Genomic DNA, 21,615 nt, shown 5'->3' with positions numbered 1-21,615 from the left:
CAGCCATCAGAAAGAAACAGAAGGGACAAAAATTCTTTTTCTCTAGTTCTTAAACATATGTTCTTTTTAAAAAAAAAAAATGGGGTGCCTGGTTGGCTCAGTCAGTAGAACATGCTGCTCTTCATCTTGGGGTTGTGAGTTTGAACCCCTTGTTGGGTGTAGAGATTACTTAAAGAAAATCTTAAAAAGTTAAGTAATGAAAATTAAATATAAAAAATATTGCCCCCCTAAAGTATTACAGAAAATAATATAATAGAGGAAATTCCACAGTACAAATAAAAAGAGGTAAGTGTCTCTGCTTGCTCTTTATGTTTAACTCCCCCCTTTCTACATAGCCTCAGCCATCTCAGACTAGATAACTCTGTTGGACTTGATAAATCCCTCACAGAAAGTGTGACAACTCGTTTACCTTTTTTTTTTTTTTTTTTTTTTTTTTCTTTTTCTTCCTACATATGTCTGCTTCCTATCATCGTAGCTTCTCTGCATCAGACTGGATGTCTTCCTCTTGCCTGTGAACTACCCTTCTTGGACTGTTTATCAAGTGCTTCCCCGTTTTTCCTTGCTGAGAGCCAGATTTTCTCTCCCTTTAGTGGGTACTGAACAGAAGCAATACTCCTATCTGTTGTTCATATGAAGGTGACATCCAACAGTTGATTAAGAAACTTACCTTGCTTCTTAATACTTATGCCCAGTTCTGTTGGCAAAGCTGGCAGGGATCGCCACAAAGATCTCACTGTCTAATTACGGTTTTAGTGAGAACTAGGTATCTTCTCTCTTCCCCATCTTATTTATCTTGTCACAAGCTTTTCTGAGAATGATTAATATAGTAAGTATTTTTATAGAAATTCTAATGCATCTGCCTTAAATTAAATAGCTGTTTGATGTGGGTGATGCTGTGAATTTGTGATTTGCATGGCTTCAGATGTCATAATTTTTCCCCCCACTTTCTAGGAAGTAACAGCTAGCAGTCGCCACTATGTTGACAGGCTATTTGACCCTGATCCCCAGAAAGTTCTACAAGGTGTCATGTAAGTAGTATGTATTTAAGAGTCTATCAAAAAGTCTTGTTTGTTTTTGTGTTTGAATTTGCCAAATATTATAATTCTGAAAATGCAGGATTAGAACTTTTTTCTTCCATTTTGGAAAGATCCCTTGGTATTCATAACTTTAATATTGTACTGTAAAGAGTTGTCTGGTAGTTGTTAACTGACATGGTTAACTTTTTTATGGAATACCTGTTTTACCATTTTAAAACATGGTTGTTTTTTTTTTTTGGAGAATGCTTTTGTGACTTTAATATACAGCAAAAGCAAGGGAATAAAATTGATGATCTTTTATAATTGGAAAGGGCTGGGAGAATGTCAGTAGGGTTTTTTTGTTTTGTTTTTGGTTAACTCATTGATTGTAAGGCTTGACTCTTCTACTGATGTTTTAAATCTCAGAATTTAGAAAGCAGTCATTAGAAAAGTTAAATAAATTCTTGATAAAATGCCCTTCTTTTCTCCAAAATTCCCTAGTGTTTAATGAGAGAAAACATTTTTAAGCAACATACCCAAGGTGATAATACTTAAATAAAAAGTTAAGTCAGACAAGTGTGATAAGATTGCAAGTGATTGAAAGATGAATTTTCTATCCCAAGAGCAGATAATTATGCTCTTAACACATGACTTCTAAAGAAGAAAGTCTAGCCTAAGACTCCTTTTAGGGTTGGCAGATATGGAGCGCCCACAGGCCTGAACTGTGGCCAGGGGAAGGAGAAGAGAAAAACAGGTCAGGACATTTGGGATAGTACACATGAATCACTTTATTCTCCTCTTACCCTGTTAGTGTTATCAGCCAAATAGTACTTTCAGTTTAACTTTTGCTCAGTCATGGAAAGACTAGGATGCTTTGTTTATAAAAATCTCTACAGATTGTAATTCTCCCCCTACCTCATCCCACCCTGACCCCAACAAAAAGGGCGTTGTATAAAGCATATCTTGGGATGTGGATTTGTAAAGTGGGGGCAAGATAAAAGTGAGTAAGGCTGCTTGACTGTTCAAAATGAGCTGGAAAAGGTGAGAAGCTGGATGTAGACCCACCTGGCATACTTGACACTTTATCTTCACGTTTTCTCAGTTTACAGAAACAGGAGATTATAGTTCTTGTTTTCTCATTATGTTGACTTTGCTTTTGTCCCCTTAACTAGGAGACTTTGTAATGATTTAATCAGCCCCTTTGTAAACTAATTTGGTTATTGCCAGGAAAAGTGGTATTAAATCCATTCGTTAAATAAATCTGTTTGGGTTGTACCTACACACAGAGATTAGTTGTGGGGATAGGTTTGATTAATACTCCTCTTTAGGCAGATAGTTTTTGTATATTAGTAATCCTAGATATTATTTAGGGTTGTTCAGTAAGTAGTTTAGCTGAAAATATCAGACCAATTAAGTATTCTGTGAATGATAGAAGATGACGTTATTATCATTTTTATTATGATTGCTACAGTGGTTATTTAGGAGAAAAGCTAATCTTGTCAATCAAGATTTCTGTGTGACTTTTATCTTGACTTGTATCTGATAATGAGTAGCTAATTTAGGTGTTACTTGTTACTTTGAGAAATTTCTCATTTATCAAAGAACACTATAGCTTCTTGAAAGTTGATAAATAAGGCATAAAATACTGTGGGAAGAGCATATTATAATGAACCACCTAAGGTGAAGCTTGATGGCCTTAGTGCCTCTTAAAGTTATCAAGTCTTGAAGACTAAGCTGTTAGCTGAAATAGATGAGAAAGGTTTTTATGGAGGGATCATGGAGTGCAAAGAGTATGGTCTTTGGAGTTGGACAATAGGAGGTTGAATTCTTGACATTTCCTAGTGGAGGTCTTTCCTAGCTGTGTGCTTGGGCAAGTTACATAATTTCCTTGAGCCTCAACTTCATCATCTGTAAAGGGAGTGTAATATGCCTGTTTTGCCAAGTTGTAAGAATTAAGTCAGAGGTAAAAAATCCAGTGCCTGGTATGTTGTAGATACCCACAAATTGGCACTTAAGTGCTTAGTCATTATTGACCCTAATATAAAACAACTTCAAAAATAGGATGATTCTTTTCAAAGAAGAGAAAGAAAAATAAAAATACAAACATAAAAACAATTCAAACTAACAGAAGAGGGAGAGGGGCTAGGACAAGAGAATGCAAGTGGTAACATATTCCAGTATACGCAATTGCTTCTTAACAATAGTAAAATCTGTTTAAAATTTGAAAGGCATAGATTACCCCAAATCTTTTCACTTTATGTCACAATAGAGCTGGCCTTATACAGATATGTGTAGGGTGATTTGATAACCTGTCCTTGTCTCCAGAGAGAAAATTTATGCTTTCTGACTCAGTTCTGTCCTAAACTTTGTCACTGTCTGAAAATTAATTGTACTTAAGAGAATAAAATGTGAACTATTTTTAACATTTTATTAAGTAACCTTAATACCAGAATAGTACAATATTGATAGAAGAAAAGGGGAGCCAAAATGATGTTTAGGAAGAGAGGGGACCGATTTTTTCCTTTTTAGACATATTACACAGCCATCATTGAGTCATACAGAGACCATTACTAGACCAAAATAGATGGGTAGCAGAGAGGTAGCCACAGAGTGTAAATAATCAAAGGTAGCCTAATTTTAGGGAAGGAGAAGATAGAAGCTGAAGTAATCAGATTTGCGTCCAAAATAACCAGTTGCAAAGACATTCAAAAATTGACAACTAGCTTTAGTGATAGGACAACCAGAGTTTTATCATTTTTCCAGCTTTAAATTTGATTTTTCTTAAGAATAACTGTGAAGATATAAAACATATGAGCTGGAAAAAGAAAATTGAAGAAATTAAAGGCCAATGAGGACTTTTCATCATGGTGTATAACTAATCCACTCAGCTGTGTTAGAGCCATAGTCCTACCATACATATAGGGATCTTCTTTGCAGAAAACCCACGTCATAAAGGACCATTTTACATAGTTAGTGAATATGTCCTTTCTGAAAAATAGTATTAAGCAACAGAAGTGCTTAGTCTTAATTGTTGAAAAATGAAGAGTTCTCTAGAAATAACTGTTTTGTTAGTAGTACAATATTTAGCATAATTTTAAATGATCCTATTGTATTAAAGGTTTGAATACAGAAGCAAACCTTAAAAGAGCAAAGTTTGAAATGCCTAACTGAATAGAAGATCATTAGGTAGGAGTAAGATATGAGTAGAGAAAGCAGGGAGGTCAGTTATATATATATCATAAATAGTAGCCTCTGCAACTACAACAGAGTAGCTACATCAAATAAACTATACTGGGTTGCAAGTTCTGAGTTTCCTCTAGTGTGGAGATCTGTTTATGACTTTAAAAAACAGTTAAAGGATATTTTAGTGTATTAGGTCAACCACGTTAATTAAATCTCATAGTTGAAGAAGAATAACTGTTCAACTCTTTATGTAGGTTGTCAAAGCTGCTTAACACTGTGGTCTTTAAAAAAAAAATACTTGATAAATAAGACCACCTCATCTGGTTTTTATAGTAAATAGTGAATCTCCAGGAAAAGATCAGATATCCCTACTTGGCCCTGTGTTGACAGGCAAAAAATGATATAAGCAAATTTGGCTGGCTTTGTAGTTTCCAAGTTGAATAGAATGGGGAAACTAGACTGGATGTCTTGTTAAACTCAGTTGAGGGTACTGTGGAATTGTTGGGAGGTTTTCACCAAGTATTCACTTCTAAAAATTATTTTCTGAGGTATTTTATTTATTATCATTATTATTTTTTAAATGTTTTTATTTATTTTTGAGACAGAGACAGAGCATGAGCAGAGGAGGGGCAGAGAGAGAGGGAGACACAGAATCAGAAGCAGGCTTCAGGCTCTGAGCTGTCAGCACAGAGTCCGATGTGGGGCTTGAACTCATGGACTGTGAGATCATGACCTGAGCTGAAGTTGGACACTTAACCGACTGAGCCACTCAGGTGCCCCCCCCTTTTTTAAATTATTTTTTAATGTTTGTTTATTTTGAGAGAGAGAACATGAGCAGGGGGGAGGGCAAAGAGGCGGGGGAGAGAGAATCTCAAGCAGACTTTGTGCTGTCACCACAGAGCCCAAACAGGTTCAGTCCCACAAACTGTGAGATCATGATCTGAGCCGAAATCAAGAGTTGGATGCTCAACCAACTGAGCCATCCAGGAGCCCCTATTTTACAACATATTTTAATGTGCTGATGATATAAGTTTATTTTAGTAATGATTACTTGATTTTCTGGTTCCAGGAAATTATGTACCTTTGGTTTTAGTAGAATATAGATATGTCCCATTTTCCTTGCATGAGCTAAAGATATGAGCTTTCATAAAATCAAGGCTTTGGATTTTGAGAAGTTTTTAATTAAAGTATAAGTTTTAGGATAATTCAAAAGAAATGGTTCTGTTAGTTACTTTTAAAAGTGTTGTAGACAAATATAAATAAAAATGACCATATACCAAATGAAATGGAATGACTGTAAGTCTTACTTGTTTAAACCTATGTATTTTGAGACCATTCAGTCTATTTAAAAGGTTGGCAAGTTTTTCCAGGAATTATTAAATCAGATGATACAGTTTTATGCACAGATAGGTAAGCTGTTTATATATGTGTTGTTAATTTTGAATATCAAGAATAGCTGTATATTTGTATACATATGTGTATATATATCTTGTCATATTTGTAGAACATTTAACTTACTGCTGCCATATTATAATGTTCTAACATTTTTGATGTTCTTTGGAATGATTACATGTGTTAAAAAGATTTATTATTATGCTCTAAAATCTGGCATTTATTTTAATGCAGTTATTACATTGCACTCTTCATTTTTAGAGAATGTAGGGTGATTTGTAACTACACACTGATGAAACAAAGAGTTAAATATGTTAACTTCTAATTTCTGAGCTAGTGAATTAGATCTGTATCTAATGCCATGTACATTCCAAAAAATCTACACAATAGGGTAATTTATTAAAAAAAAAAAGACCTAAAGTACTGTCCATTTTCAATTCTGTTCAATTTGTATGTATAGCAGGTACACAATAAATGCCTCAGTTGACTTAAAATGGGAAGTTCACTGTAAATTTCTCAAGTGCCTCCTGGATCAAACCCTTACGTTAAAAATAATTTCAATTTGGATATTATCTAATGTCCTGTTATCTAATTCTTCTACAATTGGCAGTTCACATGTGGCACTGGTAACTTTAATTAGAATATGAGCATATCTCACTCCCTAACCATCCTTGATAATGGAAAGCTTATTATACTTGGGTGTTTGCATGTTATATTCTCCAAAAAGTACATCATAATTATAATTACAGGGACAGGGGAGTGAGTATGTTTATAATTTTGCAAGTCCAAATAATTTTGTAAGTCGTTCACCATGTCACCTTAGTCTAGCTACCCACAAATGTGATTTTGTCTTTATGACCAGGGAGTTTTCAGAAGGAGGTCAAAGTTTATATCAGTTTGTAGTTTTCAGTATCCAGTGTATTTTTTTGGCTACTTCATACCAGTTAGACCAAGAATTGAGTGTACAATATTCCAAACAGGAGCTTCTTCAGGTAAGTGAAAAGTAATACTGGTTCAAAATGAAAATGATATACTTGATCCTTAGCTTGTGGTTTCAGCCTTCAATGATTTTAAAGATAATTTTCTGTTTTTAGGTATTAGGTTTTCATTTAAAATTTATGCTGTTTTGGCTGTTACACTGTTTTGACCGATTGACTAAAACTTTCCCCAGCAGGTCTAGATCCCAGTTCTTTTAAAAATTTTTTCTTATTGTTTAACTGCAAAGTGCAGTGTTTACTTTCTCTCTTGGTTTTGATCACTATCCTAATATTCTAATTTAGACAGAAGTTCTGGTAGGCACTGTACATATTGGTTTAATATTTAAACCTTTTTCTATTCCACACTGAAAATTAATCTCTTTCAGACTAAAGAAAGGAAGTAGAAAGGTTAACCTCCACGTAAAAGTAGATGCTTCTTGAGTCCATTTATTGGCGGGCAAATAAGAGATTCTAGGTAGATTTTAGCTAAGAACATACCCTAACAGATGCATTTTTGTAACATCTTAATATTGGCTTCTTCTCCCATCTTCAAAGAGTGGGATATTCCCAAGGCTTACCTTTTAGCTTCCTACCTGGATATTTTTTGTCTCACCTCAAAGATAATTCATTGTGTCCAAAATCAAGATAGATCTTTGTCTTGTTAAGGGACTTATTTTCCAAGCTTCCTACTGTTCTCTGCATCCAGGAACTCAGACTTGAAGTAGTCACTTGAGATATATATCCGATTTCCTGTACCCATCAAATCATCTTATTAACTGCTTCTTCAGAATGTGCTCTGTAGTAATGATTCTCGTGGCTGCCATCTTAGTCTCGCATAACCTGATACCTGGAAGGATTGTGTAATTCCTTCAGCAAACGTTTACTGAGTGCCTACCATGTGCTAGGCATTGTGATAGGGTGAGAGTGTGTACAAATAAATAATAAAGTCATTGCTCTGGAAGATCCAGAAGTCTAGTGAAGGAGTCAGATAGCTAAATAGACAGTCCACTATAGTTTGGTTAGTGAATGCTGTGGTAATCATAAGTACAGGGTAGTAGTTATGGGACCACAGAGGAAGGGCATCAGCCGTTTAGTTCCCTTTCTTGACTCTAGTATTATCTGCATTCCCATCCAATCCACATTCAGCTTACCTTCCTTAGTCACTGCTTCCTTGATACGCTTTTTCTGTTGGAAACTTGATTGCTCCTTAATCTATCCCTCTTTAGTTTGTCTCTTCTCCCTATCACTTTTCTATATGTTCTGCTTAGTATTCCCACTTTAAAGGGACACTTCTTTTTAATCTAGGCTCCTGGTCCTGCCCTAGAAATATGATGTGTTCATTTCCAATATGGTCTTCTATGAATGGCTTTTCCATTTGCCCTTCCCATTCACTATCTAAATCCTGGCCGTTTTCTGAGGTTCATTTAGTTCCTGCCATTGCCTAAAAACCTGGTAAGCTTGTCTGATCATCTATTTATCTCAGGCCTATAAGCACTTGATTTATAATATAGCACTGCTTTACATTGTTAGTGTTGTTTTTATCTCCCCAAGAAGATTGTAAACTCTTCAAACATCCCATTATGTGATGCTTTCGTATTCTTTATAGAGCCTAACACAGTGCTGAGCTCAAAATTTAATTGTTGAATTTCAGTAGTATATAAGTAGGGCATTTTTTCCTTTGAGTATTAAAAGTTGGTAGATAATGAGAGCCGCCTGGGTGGCTCAGTTAAGCGTCCAACTCTTGATTTCAGCTCAGGTCATGATCTCACAGTTCATGAGTTCGAGCCCCCTCTGTGCTATCAGCACAGAGCTTGCTTGGGATTCTCTATCTCCCTCTCTCTGTGTCCCTCCACTGCTTGGGCATGCACACACTTTCTCTTTCTCTCTCAAAAATAAACATTTTTTAAAAAGTTGGTATATATGAGATATATTCCTTTGATCTACTGGGAAAAGGATATCTTTAAAATGAGAAATGCTTTTATCTTGTATAAAATGTGAAATTGAAACACGGGAGGAAAAAGGAAATACATTAGCTGACTTCTTTTTGATCAGTTTGTTCTGATTGCCTGATATGCTGGAGGTAATGGAAAAAACACTTGACATAAAAGACATTGATTGAGACTGGCTCTATCATTTAATGTGGAGCTCTGAGAAAAGCCCCAAACCTGATTCTTAGCTTCCTCATCAGTAAAATGGGGTTAATATTACTCAAGATTGTGATGAAGATTAAATAAAATAATAGATATGGAATGCTTTGTAAACTTCAAGGCAGTATATAAGTTTTGCATAATTTTTTTGTGCTCCCATCTTGGATGATAGTTGTGAGTTTGCATTTTACAGAAATCTGGATTTCTCTGTGGTGCATTTTGTGATCCATTGATAGTAACCTCTCTGATATTTTCAGGTCATACTAGCTTTCTTGCCTCCCAAGAGGAAATAGACCTCTATCCTAACAAAATAATGAATGTGCTATGATAGAGGGTAGCTAGCAGGGACACCTAACCCAGACCTGGGAGTTGTCAGGGCAAGCTTCCTGGAAGAAGTGACATGAATATCTATGATCAGACCTGAAAGATGAGTAAAGTTAGCCACAGGAAGGTGTGAGGGGGGGGATAAGGAGAAGAGAGAGAAAATAGCTACACTCTGGCTGACTCTGAGATTTAATCTTATACCATATTTAGATCTGCTACAGATAAGTATATATGCTAATGATTATTTCTTTTGGTTGTAACTATTTCATAGAAATGATCTTCTAGTATCCCTTTATAGTTAACACCTGACGAGAATTTATTTGCTGGGTGTTAAGGTCTCTTCATTATGTACCATAGATATATTTATTTTACTTACGAAAGCCGTAGCAAGAATTATTTTCTTTAGACCTTGGTCCATTTTAGTAATTGTATTCTCTTCAGTCTGCATTTACTCTGTAACTACCAGCTACCTCCTTCATGTCTTTTTTGTGAACTATTAAGAGAACTGGAAAATTGGTTTTGGAGGGGGTTTGGTTTGCTTTTGTCTATAAAAACATTTACTTTTGTGAGGTTTCAGATACTTGGAACACATTTATAAGGTAATGTAAGGACACCTCATTTCTGCTTAGTTTAGGAAGAGTGGAGAGAAATCTGGGGAAATGTTCCTGTTGGGAATTCCAGAATAGAGAATGGTACCTGGCAAAAAAATAAGTTCTCAATAGATATCTGCTGGACAAATGGATGTGCTACATTAGTATAGACAGAACACATTAAGAGAAGGCAAGAAGACGAAAGTAAATGGTAAACTGCTAAGTTAGGGTCTATAAGTTGATGATTGAGAAGTAAATCTCCATAAGGAGGTAGAAGCCTATGCTTTGTTCTGTGAGGCTTTGATATCCCATGATTTTATAATTGTCTATCAGAACTTGGTTAAAACCCTAGTAAGCTTCATTCAGCTTAGTCCCCATAAATGAAAAAATACTCTTACTTTTCCCCTGTGAACCATGTAGAAGATCTGAATGATGGTTTATAGAGAGAAACAGATAAGGCCCTGAAAAAAAATAGACCTACCTTCAGGCACTGAGCTACTGGGAGGAAGACTAGGCCAACAGTGGTTGGCTCCAAACTTGGGAAAATGCCATTCAAAAACTTGTGGCAAGAATCCGCTTTCAGCACATCACTGCATCATAGCAGTATTTTTCTGCCATAATTGAAGAAGGTAATTAAGGAGAAAAGGTATTATAATTATTATCAGGGTTTTTAATGCCGATGATTTTGGTTGGTATTGGAAACACATGCTGACTATAACATTTGTTGATTTTTTAAAGTAGCTTTTTCTCCCTGTTTTCCACTGTTTTTCTACAAAATCATGGTTTACCAATTATAGAATTTTTTAGGATTCTAAGTTTCAAAGTTGACAAAACATTTCTGTATATGTTAGAGCTCTGTTGCCTAGAAAGAGTCAAAAGAGACACTGTGTGAGAATGTAGAGGAACTTATTGGGGATACGAAAGAAATTGGTGAGCTAAGAACTTTGAGGCTCTATACTGATGGTCTTAACACTGTCAGACGTGATCCCCCCCATAAATATTTGTTAATGACGCCTGTACTACCCTGAAATTAAATTAGTAATAATAAAACTCCTCACATACATAACTCCAAAAATAATATAATGCCTTCCCTGCTTATAGTATAAGTGAAAAAAAATTTTAAGATACTTTATAATGTTTCCATATGTAAACATTTAGTCATGAATACATTAGAAAACTTCAGCAGTGTGAGTGCAGGAGCTGAAAATGTGGACTGATGTATGGTATTGATAACTCTAGTACTGTGAGTGGACACTGTGCTGGTGGTCTGATTTCCCAAAATGAAATAACTTATAATAAAAAGTATAATCTTCTTTTTATTTACAGGACAAATGCAATACTGAAAAATACCATTTTCTTTAAAAGTATACAAAAAACACTTTCTAATTGTAAAACTATGGCCAGAAATTTCCACACACCCTCATTAACTTCCAAAATGCCCCTATGGGGCTTTAATCCTCTCTTCCCCACTTTGAGAACCACTGCTGTGTAGAATCACTTAGCATTCTAGTGTTTTATATTAAGATAGAACTACTGACTGATGAGGGTATTTTTTATTAATCATCTTATTAGTAGTACTCTGTTTACATGGAGCTATTTATTTTTTCTCAACCTGTCATTTGGGACCAGTCAGTGTTTGTGAACCAATTGGTCATTCATAGAGATACTGTTCTTGTGGAATCGAGTTTTACTCCTGAGGAAGTAAAGATCTGAGTGTAGCTACAATAAAAAATGTGGGTGAATATGTGGGAAATAAAAGGGTTTTTTTCTTACTTTTTAATCTCTTTGAAAGGTAATAGGCTGCTTAACTAAAAAAATAGTAACAGTATATTGTTATTTCTAACCAATTAAAAAAATACGTATGACAGTAATAGCACAAAGAATGGATGGAAAAATGGAAGTATATGTCTGCAAGGCTCTTAGAACACAAACGAAATAAGATAATATTCCTTGAAGACTGACTGTGATAAGTTAAAACATACATACTGTAAATTGTAAGACAACCACTAAAAAGCAACAAAACAAAACTCAAAGAAGCACAGCTAATAAGACAATAAAAGGAGATAAAATGGAACCATAAGAAACAATCAGCCCAAAGAAGTCAGAAAAATAGGAAAGAAAGGAACAAAATCATGATCCCTGAAGCAACGTTAGATATAATGTGTGGGCCTTTTCTGAAGAACTCAACATTCTTTGTATTGGAAGTCTTTTATGAGTGCTCAGGGTATCTCCCACTTCCCCCACTCCCCTACTTTCCTGTATTACAGCCCTCAGGTTCACTCAGTACCTATCTCTGTTCTTCCCTTTGGTACTCCAGGTGAAAAAGGATCGGGGTTTTACTTTGTCACTGATATTTATACTTGTCAATCCAAGATGTTGCATAGTAAAGATAAAGTGCAAAGAATTGATCATTGATGTTTCTGTGAGGTCTCAACATCCCTTGCCCTTTTCTCTTCCCCTGAATTCAGAGACATGAAAAATGCTGTAATTGGAAACAACAAGCAGAAAGCCAATCTCATTGTTTTAGGAGCTGTTCCAAGGTATGTTTGCTATCATCCCCTTTTCTGCTATTCATACTAAGTTTCTGATGTGTTTCTCATTCTCCTCTGTAAGACCCATCTTTTTTCTATGTTGTCTATCTTGTTTTAAAAGCCTCTTAATTTTTAAAATAAATGCTTTGAAATATATGAAGCATATCTTTAGGAATTTTTAAATACCAGAGAATGGAATATGAAGCAAATATATTAATACTTTTTGGAAATTCAGGAAGATCATTGACCCTATAATAAAGATGTGTTGGGTAGATAGACAATATATACCAGCCTGATTCTTCTCTATCTCCTCAGAGAGCTTTGGCAGTTTTATATGATTGGATAATAATTTCTTAGGATTCTCAAAACCTTTTTAAAATAAATTGACAAAAATTCCTGCTTGATTTTTAATCCTGCTTTTTTTTTAATTTCTAATTTTTAGAATTTGCTGTTTTTTAACTTAGAAAGTTTGATCTTTTGTCTGATGAACTAAATAAGCTTCTTTTTGGCAGACAGTGATAACTGTATAACTTTCTCTTTGCCTTTGGTACTCAGAACTAAGTTTTATGTACACTGGCTATAAGTTTTTTATTCAGAATTTTTAATACTTTGTTTTTTTCTTTTCTTCATATCTGTCTTTTGATGCAGGATGGATGGCTTTATTGTTTTTATCATAACTGACCTCAAATATATACTGTGGTAACCATAAAACTCTCAGCAGCCTTTCTTAGGGGATTAGTGTTCAGTGTATGTAAATATACTTTAAGGAATGTGTGTGTTTTACTGTAGAACATAAAGGAGATGGTCGTAAGTGGTGGATGATTAGAGTTTAGGGAATATTTGCTTCACAGGCAGGGCTGGGGTAGAAATGAGAGGATCTCCTGGTTTCCCAAATGGGAGAACTGGGGAAAGAAGAGTTTTCCTTGCTTGAAGAGTTGCACAAGGACTCTGATTATTTCTTCTGGCTAAACCTCTGTGATCTCTGAACTATACCTCTGGATAGACCAGGTCCCTTTCTAGTCTGAATTTGAGATCTGACAGCACTTGGCTTTGACTGTCCAGAGTCTTCATATCCTGGAGTGGAAGATAACATGGACTGTGGTGCTGCTCTGTCTACTTGTGGACAAATTTCAGAATAATAGTTCTGATAAATTCTAAGATTGTATGTAATAGTTCTTTGGCTCAAAATGAATAAACTCTCTTCTTGATTTTTTACCCAAATATTCCTTTATTAAGTTAGTAATTGATATAAACAAATGACCATTTCCTAGCCTTCTATAAGCTCACCAACCATACTTTTAGTATGTGGGATGTATTGGTAGCATTTTGCTGTCACATTACTTTTAGCTAATTTACTTGTGTTTAATTTTTTTTAGTCTCCTCTGTTTGTCAAATTCCTTCTTTTTAGATTATTGTACTTGCTTCAGCAAGAAACCTCAAGCACAGAGTTGAAAACTGAATGTGCAGTGGTATTGGGGAGTCTTGCTATGGGTACTGAAAACAACGTCAAGTCTCTTCTAGATTGCCATATTATCCCTGCCTTACTGCAAGGTATGTAAGGAAGTCATTTTTGTACAAGTAAAAATTAGAATCAATTTGCAGTGTTTAAAATACGGATTGAAAGGAGTCTCACATCTCTCTTCTATTGACAGGACTACTGTCTCCAGACCTGAAGTTCATTGAAGCTTGCCTCCGGTGCCTGCGCACCATCTTCACCAGTCCCGTCACTCCAGAGGAGCTACTGTATACAGTGAGTTGTAGAAGTGTTTGAATCATCAGTTAGCTTTCACTAACAACCTACTTCTGCTTTACTCGGCATCTCAAAAGTCATCATAATTATGTTATGGGAAAATCTCAAGTATGTCAGTGTTTGCCAGTAGGCAGATATCAGATGTTATAGATCTTTTAAAGAAGTGGAAGATAGTATCAGACCTTGAGGAATTTATAAGCTGTTTAAAAAACCCATTTTGATCTCCTAATACCAAATTAAAGACAATATATTTAATGTACTTACTCTAGGTTAAATCCAGCAGAGTCAGCTTTACAGAGAATTTGACCTGGATCTTGAATAATGGATAAGATTTAGAGAAGTGGAGAGGAAAGAGGCCATTCTAGGAAAGATCTGTGTAAGAATATGCAGGGCGGTGGGCAGAGTAGTCTAATGTGGGAAAGTCATCAGTGTTAGTTTCAACTGGAGAGGTGACCCAGAACCAGCCTATAGGAGGCTTGTTTGCCAGGCTAGAATCAGAACATGTGTGAGAGAATCTGGAGATCTTTAGAGTCATTCAATAGATTTCAAAAACCTCAGGGATTATTAGGGGGCGTTTATTTATTGATTACATAAGACTTCTTAACGAACATTATCCAGGCCAATATTTTTCAAACTCTCTGACCTATAATCCATGATAAGAAATACATTTTCCATTGCCACACTGTGTGTGAGAGAGAGAGAGAGAGAGAGAGAGAGAGAGAGAGAGAGAGAGACAGAGACAGGGAGAGGGAGAGAAAGGGGATGCAGGGCGGTGGGGGGGAGGTGAAGACAGAAAGAATATTCCTGTGACAGTCTTCACAAAACAATTCTATAAATGTGATGCCCTCTGGTTTCTATTCTAACCTTTCCTGTTCTTAAAAATATACTGGTTGTGTTTCTCTGAGCCAACACAAAGAATCAGTGTCAGGACACATTCCTGTTCTTATCTAGAATCACATTTTACGAATATTTCAAGAATATAAGCAATCAAGAGGCATAGGCATAGCAAGCAGGGGGAGGATGGAATGTCATGAGTCTCTATAGTCCATCCTCCCCACATTGGACACATGCTCCTTTGGCCCATAATGATGCATAAGGTCTGTAAGTGAGGTTCATGGGTCACTTCACACAGCAGGGAAGCTCTAAATTATGCAACGTCTCAATTTTACACATCAGGAATTTGTACAGTATTCTTCAGGGAGCTATTCTTCATAGATCGATACTGTTCAGTACAACAGTTCTTAGACTCGAGCATAGACCCTGATTACCTGGCGGGTTTATTAAGCACAGATTGCTGGAACCTACTGCCCGACTTTCTGATTCAGTGAGTCTGGGGTAGGGCCTGAGAATTTGCTTTTCTAACAAGTTTCCAGGTAGCTCAGAGGCTGCTGGTCCATGGACCACTCTTTGAGAACTAATGATTTATGCTTTAAGCTGTCCTAAATTGGGGACATCCTCCACAAAGCTTTATACAGAGAAGAACTCTCCTCCTAATAAATGTCAGTTTCCCTGAAGGTCCTATTTTGATGTTTACAAAGAGATTAAACCAATCACTTGTCTTCTTTACCCTATAAGTTTCTCTACATTCCCGGTAACAGTGAGGAATTGATCCTGGCCAGCAGTTTTAACTCCTTCCTCCTCATTTTCCAAAATGATTTTATGACCTACTAATGGATCATGGTACATAATTTGGAAAACTGGTTTATACCAACTTAACTTTTACATAAGAACAATTAGGCTCAGGGACATTAAGTGGCTTTCACAGTGAGAATGTCTAAATTATGAAACATCTCAGTTTTATGCCTCAGAGACAATGTGAGTCTGTGAAAAGTGTTGCATAGGATAATGACAGTGTTTTAGTTTAATTTATTGGTGTCTGTGATTTGGATTGTATAGAGCTAGCAGGCATAGCAACTCAGGCAGTAGACTGAAAAACAAGGCAGTCCACTTAGAAGAGGACAGGATGTCTAGTTTGAAATCCTTTTTGTCAGATGGGTGCCTTTGGGCAAATTATGCAACTGTTCTTTGCTTTGTTTAATCAACTATAAATTGCAGATCTGTGAGACAATTGGCAGAAAGGAGGCAGGTGTAACAGGAAAACTGCAGGATGAGCGAGCAATGGAGGAAAAGAAAGGAGGTGGAAGTAGTTTCAGGAGCTTAAGAGAAGCTTTTGTATCATCCTTTCAATTGCCTGTTTTCTTAGCTGCTACTTGTTTCCCTGTCTTCTATCAATGTAACCATTGCCCCCACCCCTATAAAAACAGACATGTGCTTGACATTCTCATCTTCTCTCTTCCTTTTCTTTCTGTGATTTTCTTTGAAGTTTTCTAAATTTTTCATTTTGTTTTTAAACTGCTTATGATAATACAGAGGATTATACTAACAAGCCAAGGGAAAGATTCTACTTATAGGAAATCAGCAGCCTTCTATTTTCCTACTTAGCTGTTATATATCTTGGGCATTCTTTTTCTTTCTAAGGGAAACCCCAAATCTTGTTCATCCCAACATGCCAACATACTCTTTAAAAAAAAAAAAAAAGGTTTTTTTTTTAACGTTTTTACTCATTTTTGAGAGAGTGCTAGTGGGGGAGGGACAGAGAGAGAGGGAAACACAGAATCTGAAGTAGGCTTCAGGCTCTGAGCTGTCAGCACAGAGCCCAATGAGGGGCTGAAACCCGTGAGCCATGAGATCATGACCTGAGCCAAAGTCGGGCACTTAACCTACTGAGCCACCCAGGTGTCCCCCAGCATGGTACTCTTAAGTTGCCTTCTTTGCCCTCTGTTGTCTTTTGTCAAAGTGTGGTCTATGGACCAGCAGCATCAGCTGCATCTGAGAGCTTAGATGCTACTCCAAATCTACAGAATCAGAATCTGCACATACTGAATATCCCGTGGGATTTTGCATGCACATTCATGTTTGGGATATATAGCTCCAGGACTCATGACAGCATTGACTAGGAGGCTTGAGCTAAGTCTCTTTTTCCATCTGTGGTTCAGTCCAAATACCTTTCAACTTTTAATTGCCTTTGCACCCTAAGAAAAAAGAGATTCTTGGAGAGCCCTGCAGCAGTTTGGGCAGATTCTCCTCTCTTCCACTGCTCCATCATGTATCTTGCTAAGTGTCAGCAGTAGGCAGAGAACATGCTCTAAGTGAGAAGTTGATATTTTATAAATTGTCTTGTGAAGATTGAAATTAGCTAACTACAGTCATCATAATTCTTACTAGTTACTGATACTGATTCTTGCTAGTTACTGATACTGACTGCAACATCTCAGAGATCAAAACTGTCGCTTGTTATTTTTATATATTTCCTCCTTATAGGCTATTTATTATTGTATATCTTATTCACATTTTGGTTTCAGAACAGATTTCTGTCAAGTCTTTTGAAATGATTTTGTTTTATTGTGGGGATGTAGGCTGTTTATTGGAGAGAAATTGAGAATTTCCCATTCTTGTATTTTGTTGTTGACGATGAATATTGAAGCCCCTCTCCTTGTCCTTTACCTGAACAGTTTTGGGGACTGTGTTGTTTTTGTTTTGCTGTGTTCCTTAAAGAGACTTGATTGACTGATTAAGCTAAGAAGCTTGCATATGTACCTGCTCATGGAAATAATTGGTTAGGTGTATTCACAATGCCTAAGTTCCTTGTTACCGTGCTCTCTTTTCCTTTGACTGCAGGATGCCACGGTGATCCCACATCTCATGGCGCTGCTCAGCAGGTCCCGCTACACCCAGGAGTACATCTGTCAGATCTTCTCACACTGCTGTAAAGTAAGAACCAGAATAAATGTTCTCTGTAGTGTAAAATCATAAATGGTCTCAGAAGACGTGCCTTCCTTGTCTATCCTCCCAGAGATAACATACATATATAAGCAGACCTATGTATATATCTCTTCTTTCCCTTTTGGGACACAGATGGTAGCATTGCATACATACTGTTCTGCACCTTGCATTTTTCTTAACTTAAAACTTACCCCATGTCAGTACATAAGGAGCTCCCTCATTTTTTTTCCAATAGTAGTGTAGTATTTTACTATATGCAATATACACTGTATACAATACTACATATATATATATATATACACACTATATATATACACACAGTATATATGTATATAGTGTATATATATAGTATATATATATATATATACATGTATATATGTATATAGTATATATATATATATACACTGTATATATATGTATGTATATATACTGTGTGTATATATATATACATGTATATATGTATATAGTATATATGTATGTATGTACATATAGTATATATGTATGTATATATACTGTGTGTATATATATATATACATGTATATATGTATATAGTATATATATATATATACACTGTATATATATGTATGTATATATACTGTGTGTATATATATGTATGTATGTGTATATATGTGTGTATATATATGTATGTATATATGCATGTATATAGTGTATATATGTACATATATGTATATATGTATGTATATATATAGTGTGTGTATATATAGTGTACAATACTATATATATATATATACACACACACACAGTATACTGTGTGTGTATATATATATATATACTGTGTATATATATATAGTATTGTATATAGTATGTCCAATATAGTAAAATACTATATACAATAATTGTATACACTACATATTATATACAATAATTTGTTTAACCAGTTATCTATTGTTGGACATTTGCCTTGTTTCCAGTCTTACATTATCACAAAACAATGCTGCAGAAATAACTTGTGTAAAGCATTTTATAAGAACCGGAATTGCTGAGTCAAAGTGTGTGCATTTGTAATTTTACCATATATTTACTGTCTTGTTTTGGGGTTGTACCATTTTATACTCCTACCAGTAGTATGTGATCATGACTATTTCCCCATACTCTCATTGTTGGAAATTGTTTTAAGTGATGTCCTTCCTATGCGGAGAAGTGGGAGATTCTTCTGTGCTAATTGTTGAGAGAAATTTCTGTTCCTAAAAGGGCCTGAACCTAAACTTAACAGTGTCATAAAGTGCTACTTATTTTGCTTACTAGTTTATATACTGAGTGTACTCTTTTGATAGCCATGGGTGATTATCTATTTGGAACTTTCATAATTTCTACACATTTGCTAATTTCTAAACAAATAATTTTTTGTTGCCTGATGATTCTATAAGTTTTTCAGGACAGCATTACTCACCTACCTATATTTATAATACAAAGACAAAGTAAGGAGTTTGGGAAACTATAGGAAATATAGGAAAGAGAAGTGAACACCAACATATGAAATTAGGAAGATCATGGATCTATGCTATTTTAGATCAGTTTCCCAAAGAAATGAAAATTAAATCACTTGGTTCCACAAAAAGTATCATTATTGTTTGTTTAACCACTTCCCATCCCCAAATCTTAGCTGACTTTCACAGCTTATTCAGTTATATTTAAGACATTTAGAATTTAAGAATTTTATCAAAGTCTTTGAAGTTTACTTTTCAGATTGATTTGACAGTGTGTAAGCTAACTCGTAGGACCAGGGATATCAAACACTCCTTTAATCTCTTGAGGTGAGCAAAGATAGCCTTTGAGAAAAATGACAATTTTGTTGCAATTCATTTGCTAAAAAGGAGCTGAACTCAACAAGGTGTAGAATTTTCCAACAGTGAAATGAAGTCTTCTAGCCAGCCCGAGAAGATAGGTAAAGAAGGATACTCCAGAACTCCTGTGCCTTGTTAAAAATCTTTCTGCGATGAGTGCTTGAGAGCACAGCATCTACTAGTTATAACCACAGTAATCCCAAAGGAGCACTGAAAGTTGGACCTGGGGGTGTAACTACTACATGTCAAATGACTGTTACATCGTGAGAAGTGTGAATAATCCCATTCCAGAAGTTACCCAAATAGCTTTTATTTATCTTATTTTTTTTAAGTATGTTCGTTAATTTTATGAGAGAGAAAGGGAGAGAAAGTGCAAGTAGGAGAGGGGCAGAGAAAGAGGAGAGAGCAAGAATCCCAAGCAGGCTCTGCCCTGCCAGGCTCAAACTCATGAACTGTGAGATCGTGACCTGAGCCAAAATCAGATGCTTAACCAACTGAGCTACCCAGGCGCCCCTCCAATAGCTTTTAGAATGACTCATCAGAAACTTTTAAGTCCTTTTAGGCTTGCTCATCTAAAACTTCTCAGTGCTTTTTTAGCTGAAATCATGGATGAAAGAATACCATTAAATCACTGGTTCTTTTGCTGGAAAGAACTTACACTCAGCATCCTCATGCCACTGACAGAACTGAAGATGTTATCAGAGAAAATCACCTTAACTCAGCTTTCTTTTAGCTGATATGCTAATAATAATTAGCATTTGCCACTGTAATTAAAGGACCAAATTTAAGTGTTCTGAGATACAACTAGACTTTAGGAAACGTAATAGCATTTATAAACCCAGTGATAATTAGCCCAAAATAAAATGTTAATTTTTCTACTGATTAGTAATGTGAATCTTTGAAAATAATTGATTTAATGATCTCTGTATAGTCATTAACTATAAAAACCTTTTACTTTCGTGTTGTTTAGTTTATAGACTTAAGACTTACAAATTTGAATATACAGTTGACCCTTGGACAGTGCAAGGGTCAGGGGTGCCAAACCCTGCTCAGTCAAAAATCGGCATATACCCTTTGACTTCCTAAAACTTTGCTAATAGCCTACTATTGACTGGAAGACTTTCTGATAAGCAGTTGAGTATTTTGTGTTGTATGTACTATATACTGTTTTCTTACAATATTTTGTGTTTTATATGTATTATATACTGTATTCTTATAATAAAGTAAGCTAGAACAAATAAAATGTTATAAGGAAAATCATGAAGAGAAAATACATTTATGGTACTGTGCTGTGTGTATTGAAAAAATCCACATAGAAGTGGATCCGCACAGTTCAAATCCACTGTTCACGGGTCAGCTGTACTGGTCTCAATATTAAATACATTTACATACTTTGGGGGAGGGGGAGACAGAAAAAGGGATAATTAAAGCATTTGTCTTATGAGCTAATCCTAATTATATCTTTGAAATTCTCTCCCTGATTTATTAAGGAGCGAAAAAGGGCTAGTAAAATGAATTGGAACTAAATTGTTGTCGCTCTCAAACAGGTTACTCCGAAACTTCTGAGACCTGTCTTTTGGAGCTTAAAAACTTAGTGACTTATTTGCTTCCCACCCTGTGGATGTTGCCTCACTAGCCCAGGTTGATCAAGAGAGACTTGATAAGAAACAAATGAAAGCTCTGTCTCTAGTTGGTTCCGTCACTAATTGCTTCCTTGTAATTATTTTTACACAATCCTATGTACAAGCACAGAGGAGGAAGAGCTGCTTTTGTCATCATTATTTGCTGCTATCCTTGGGGCAAAGAAATTGAAGGATTTTAAAAACTATGTCTTGTAGGCAGCAGGGACCAGTTATGTTAAGTAAATTGCATTGTGCTTCATCTTTTTCATAATATGGCTTCATCAGTACAGATATTGCATACATGAACTAGCTCTTAGAAAGAATGTGCATGGGGGCACCTGGGTGGCTTAGTCAGTTGAGCTTCTGAATTCGGGTCAGGTCATGATCTCATGGTTCATGAGTTTGAGCTCCGCGTAGGGCTCTGTGCCAACAGCTGCTTCTCCCTCCCTCTGTGCCGCTCCCCTGCTATCTGTCTCTCAAAAATGAATAAACATT

At 35.8% G+C, this 21,615-nt stretch overlaps 1 protein-coding gene across 3 annotated transcripts in view; it reads left to right on the top strand.

The window, feature by feature from the left end:
- The window catches only part of ARMC8 (armadillo repeat containing 8), a 107,356-nt gene that overhangs the window by 27,555 nt on the left and 58,186 nt on the right, over positions 1-21,615 (top strand). For 2 of the 3 annotated variants that reach the window (XM_019437577.2, XM_019437587.2), the window contains exons 2-6: positions 952-1,028; positions 12,098-12,169; positions 13,569-13,711; positions 13,813-13,910; positions 17,589-17,681. In XM_019437577.2, the coding sequence (XP_019293122.1) occupies positions 952-1,028; positions 12,098-12,169; positions 13,569-13,711; positions 13,813-13,910; positions 17,589-17,681 (483 nt within the window). The remainder of the gene's footprint in view (positions 1-951; positions 1,029-12,097; positions 12,170-13,568; positions 13,712-13,812; positions 13,911-17,588; positions 17,682-21,615) is intronic. The other variant, XM_019437596.2, reaches the window with a different exon arrangement.

This window comes from Panthera pardus, unplaced genomic scaffold (genome assembly GCF_024362965.1).
Source record: "Panthera pardus isolate Hobbes unplaced genomic scaffold, ASM2436296v1 HiC_scaffold_16, whole genome shotgun sequence".
NCBI classification, from domain to species: Eukaryota; Metazoa; Chordata; class Mammalia; order Carnivora; family Felidae; genus Panthera; species Panthera pardus.
Note: the sequence above shows the minus strand (reverse complement) of the source record. Positions and strands in the feature narration are given on the sequence as shown.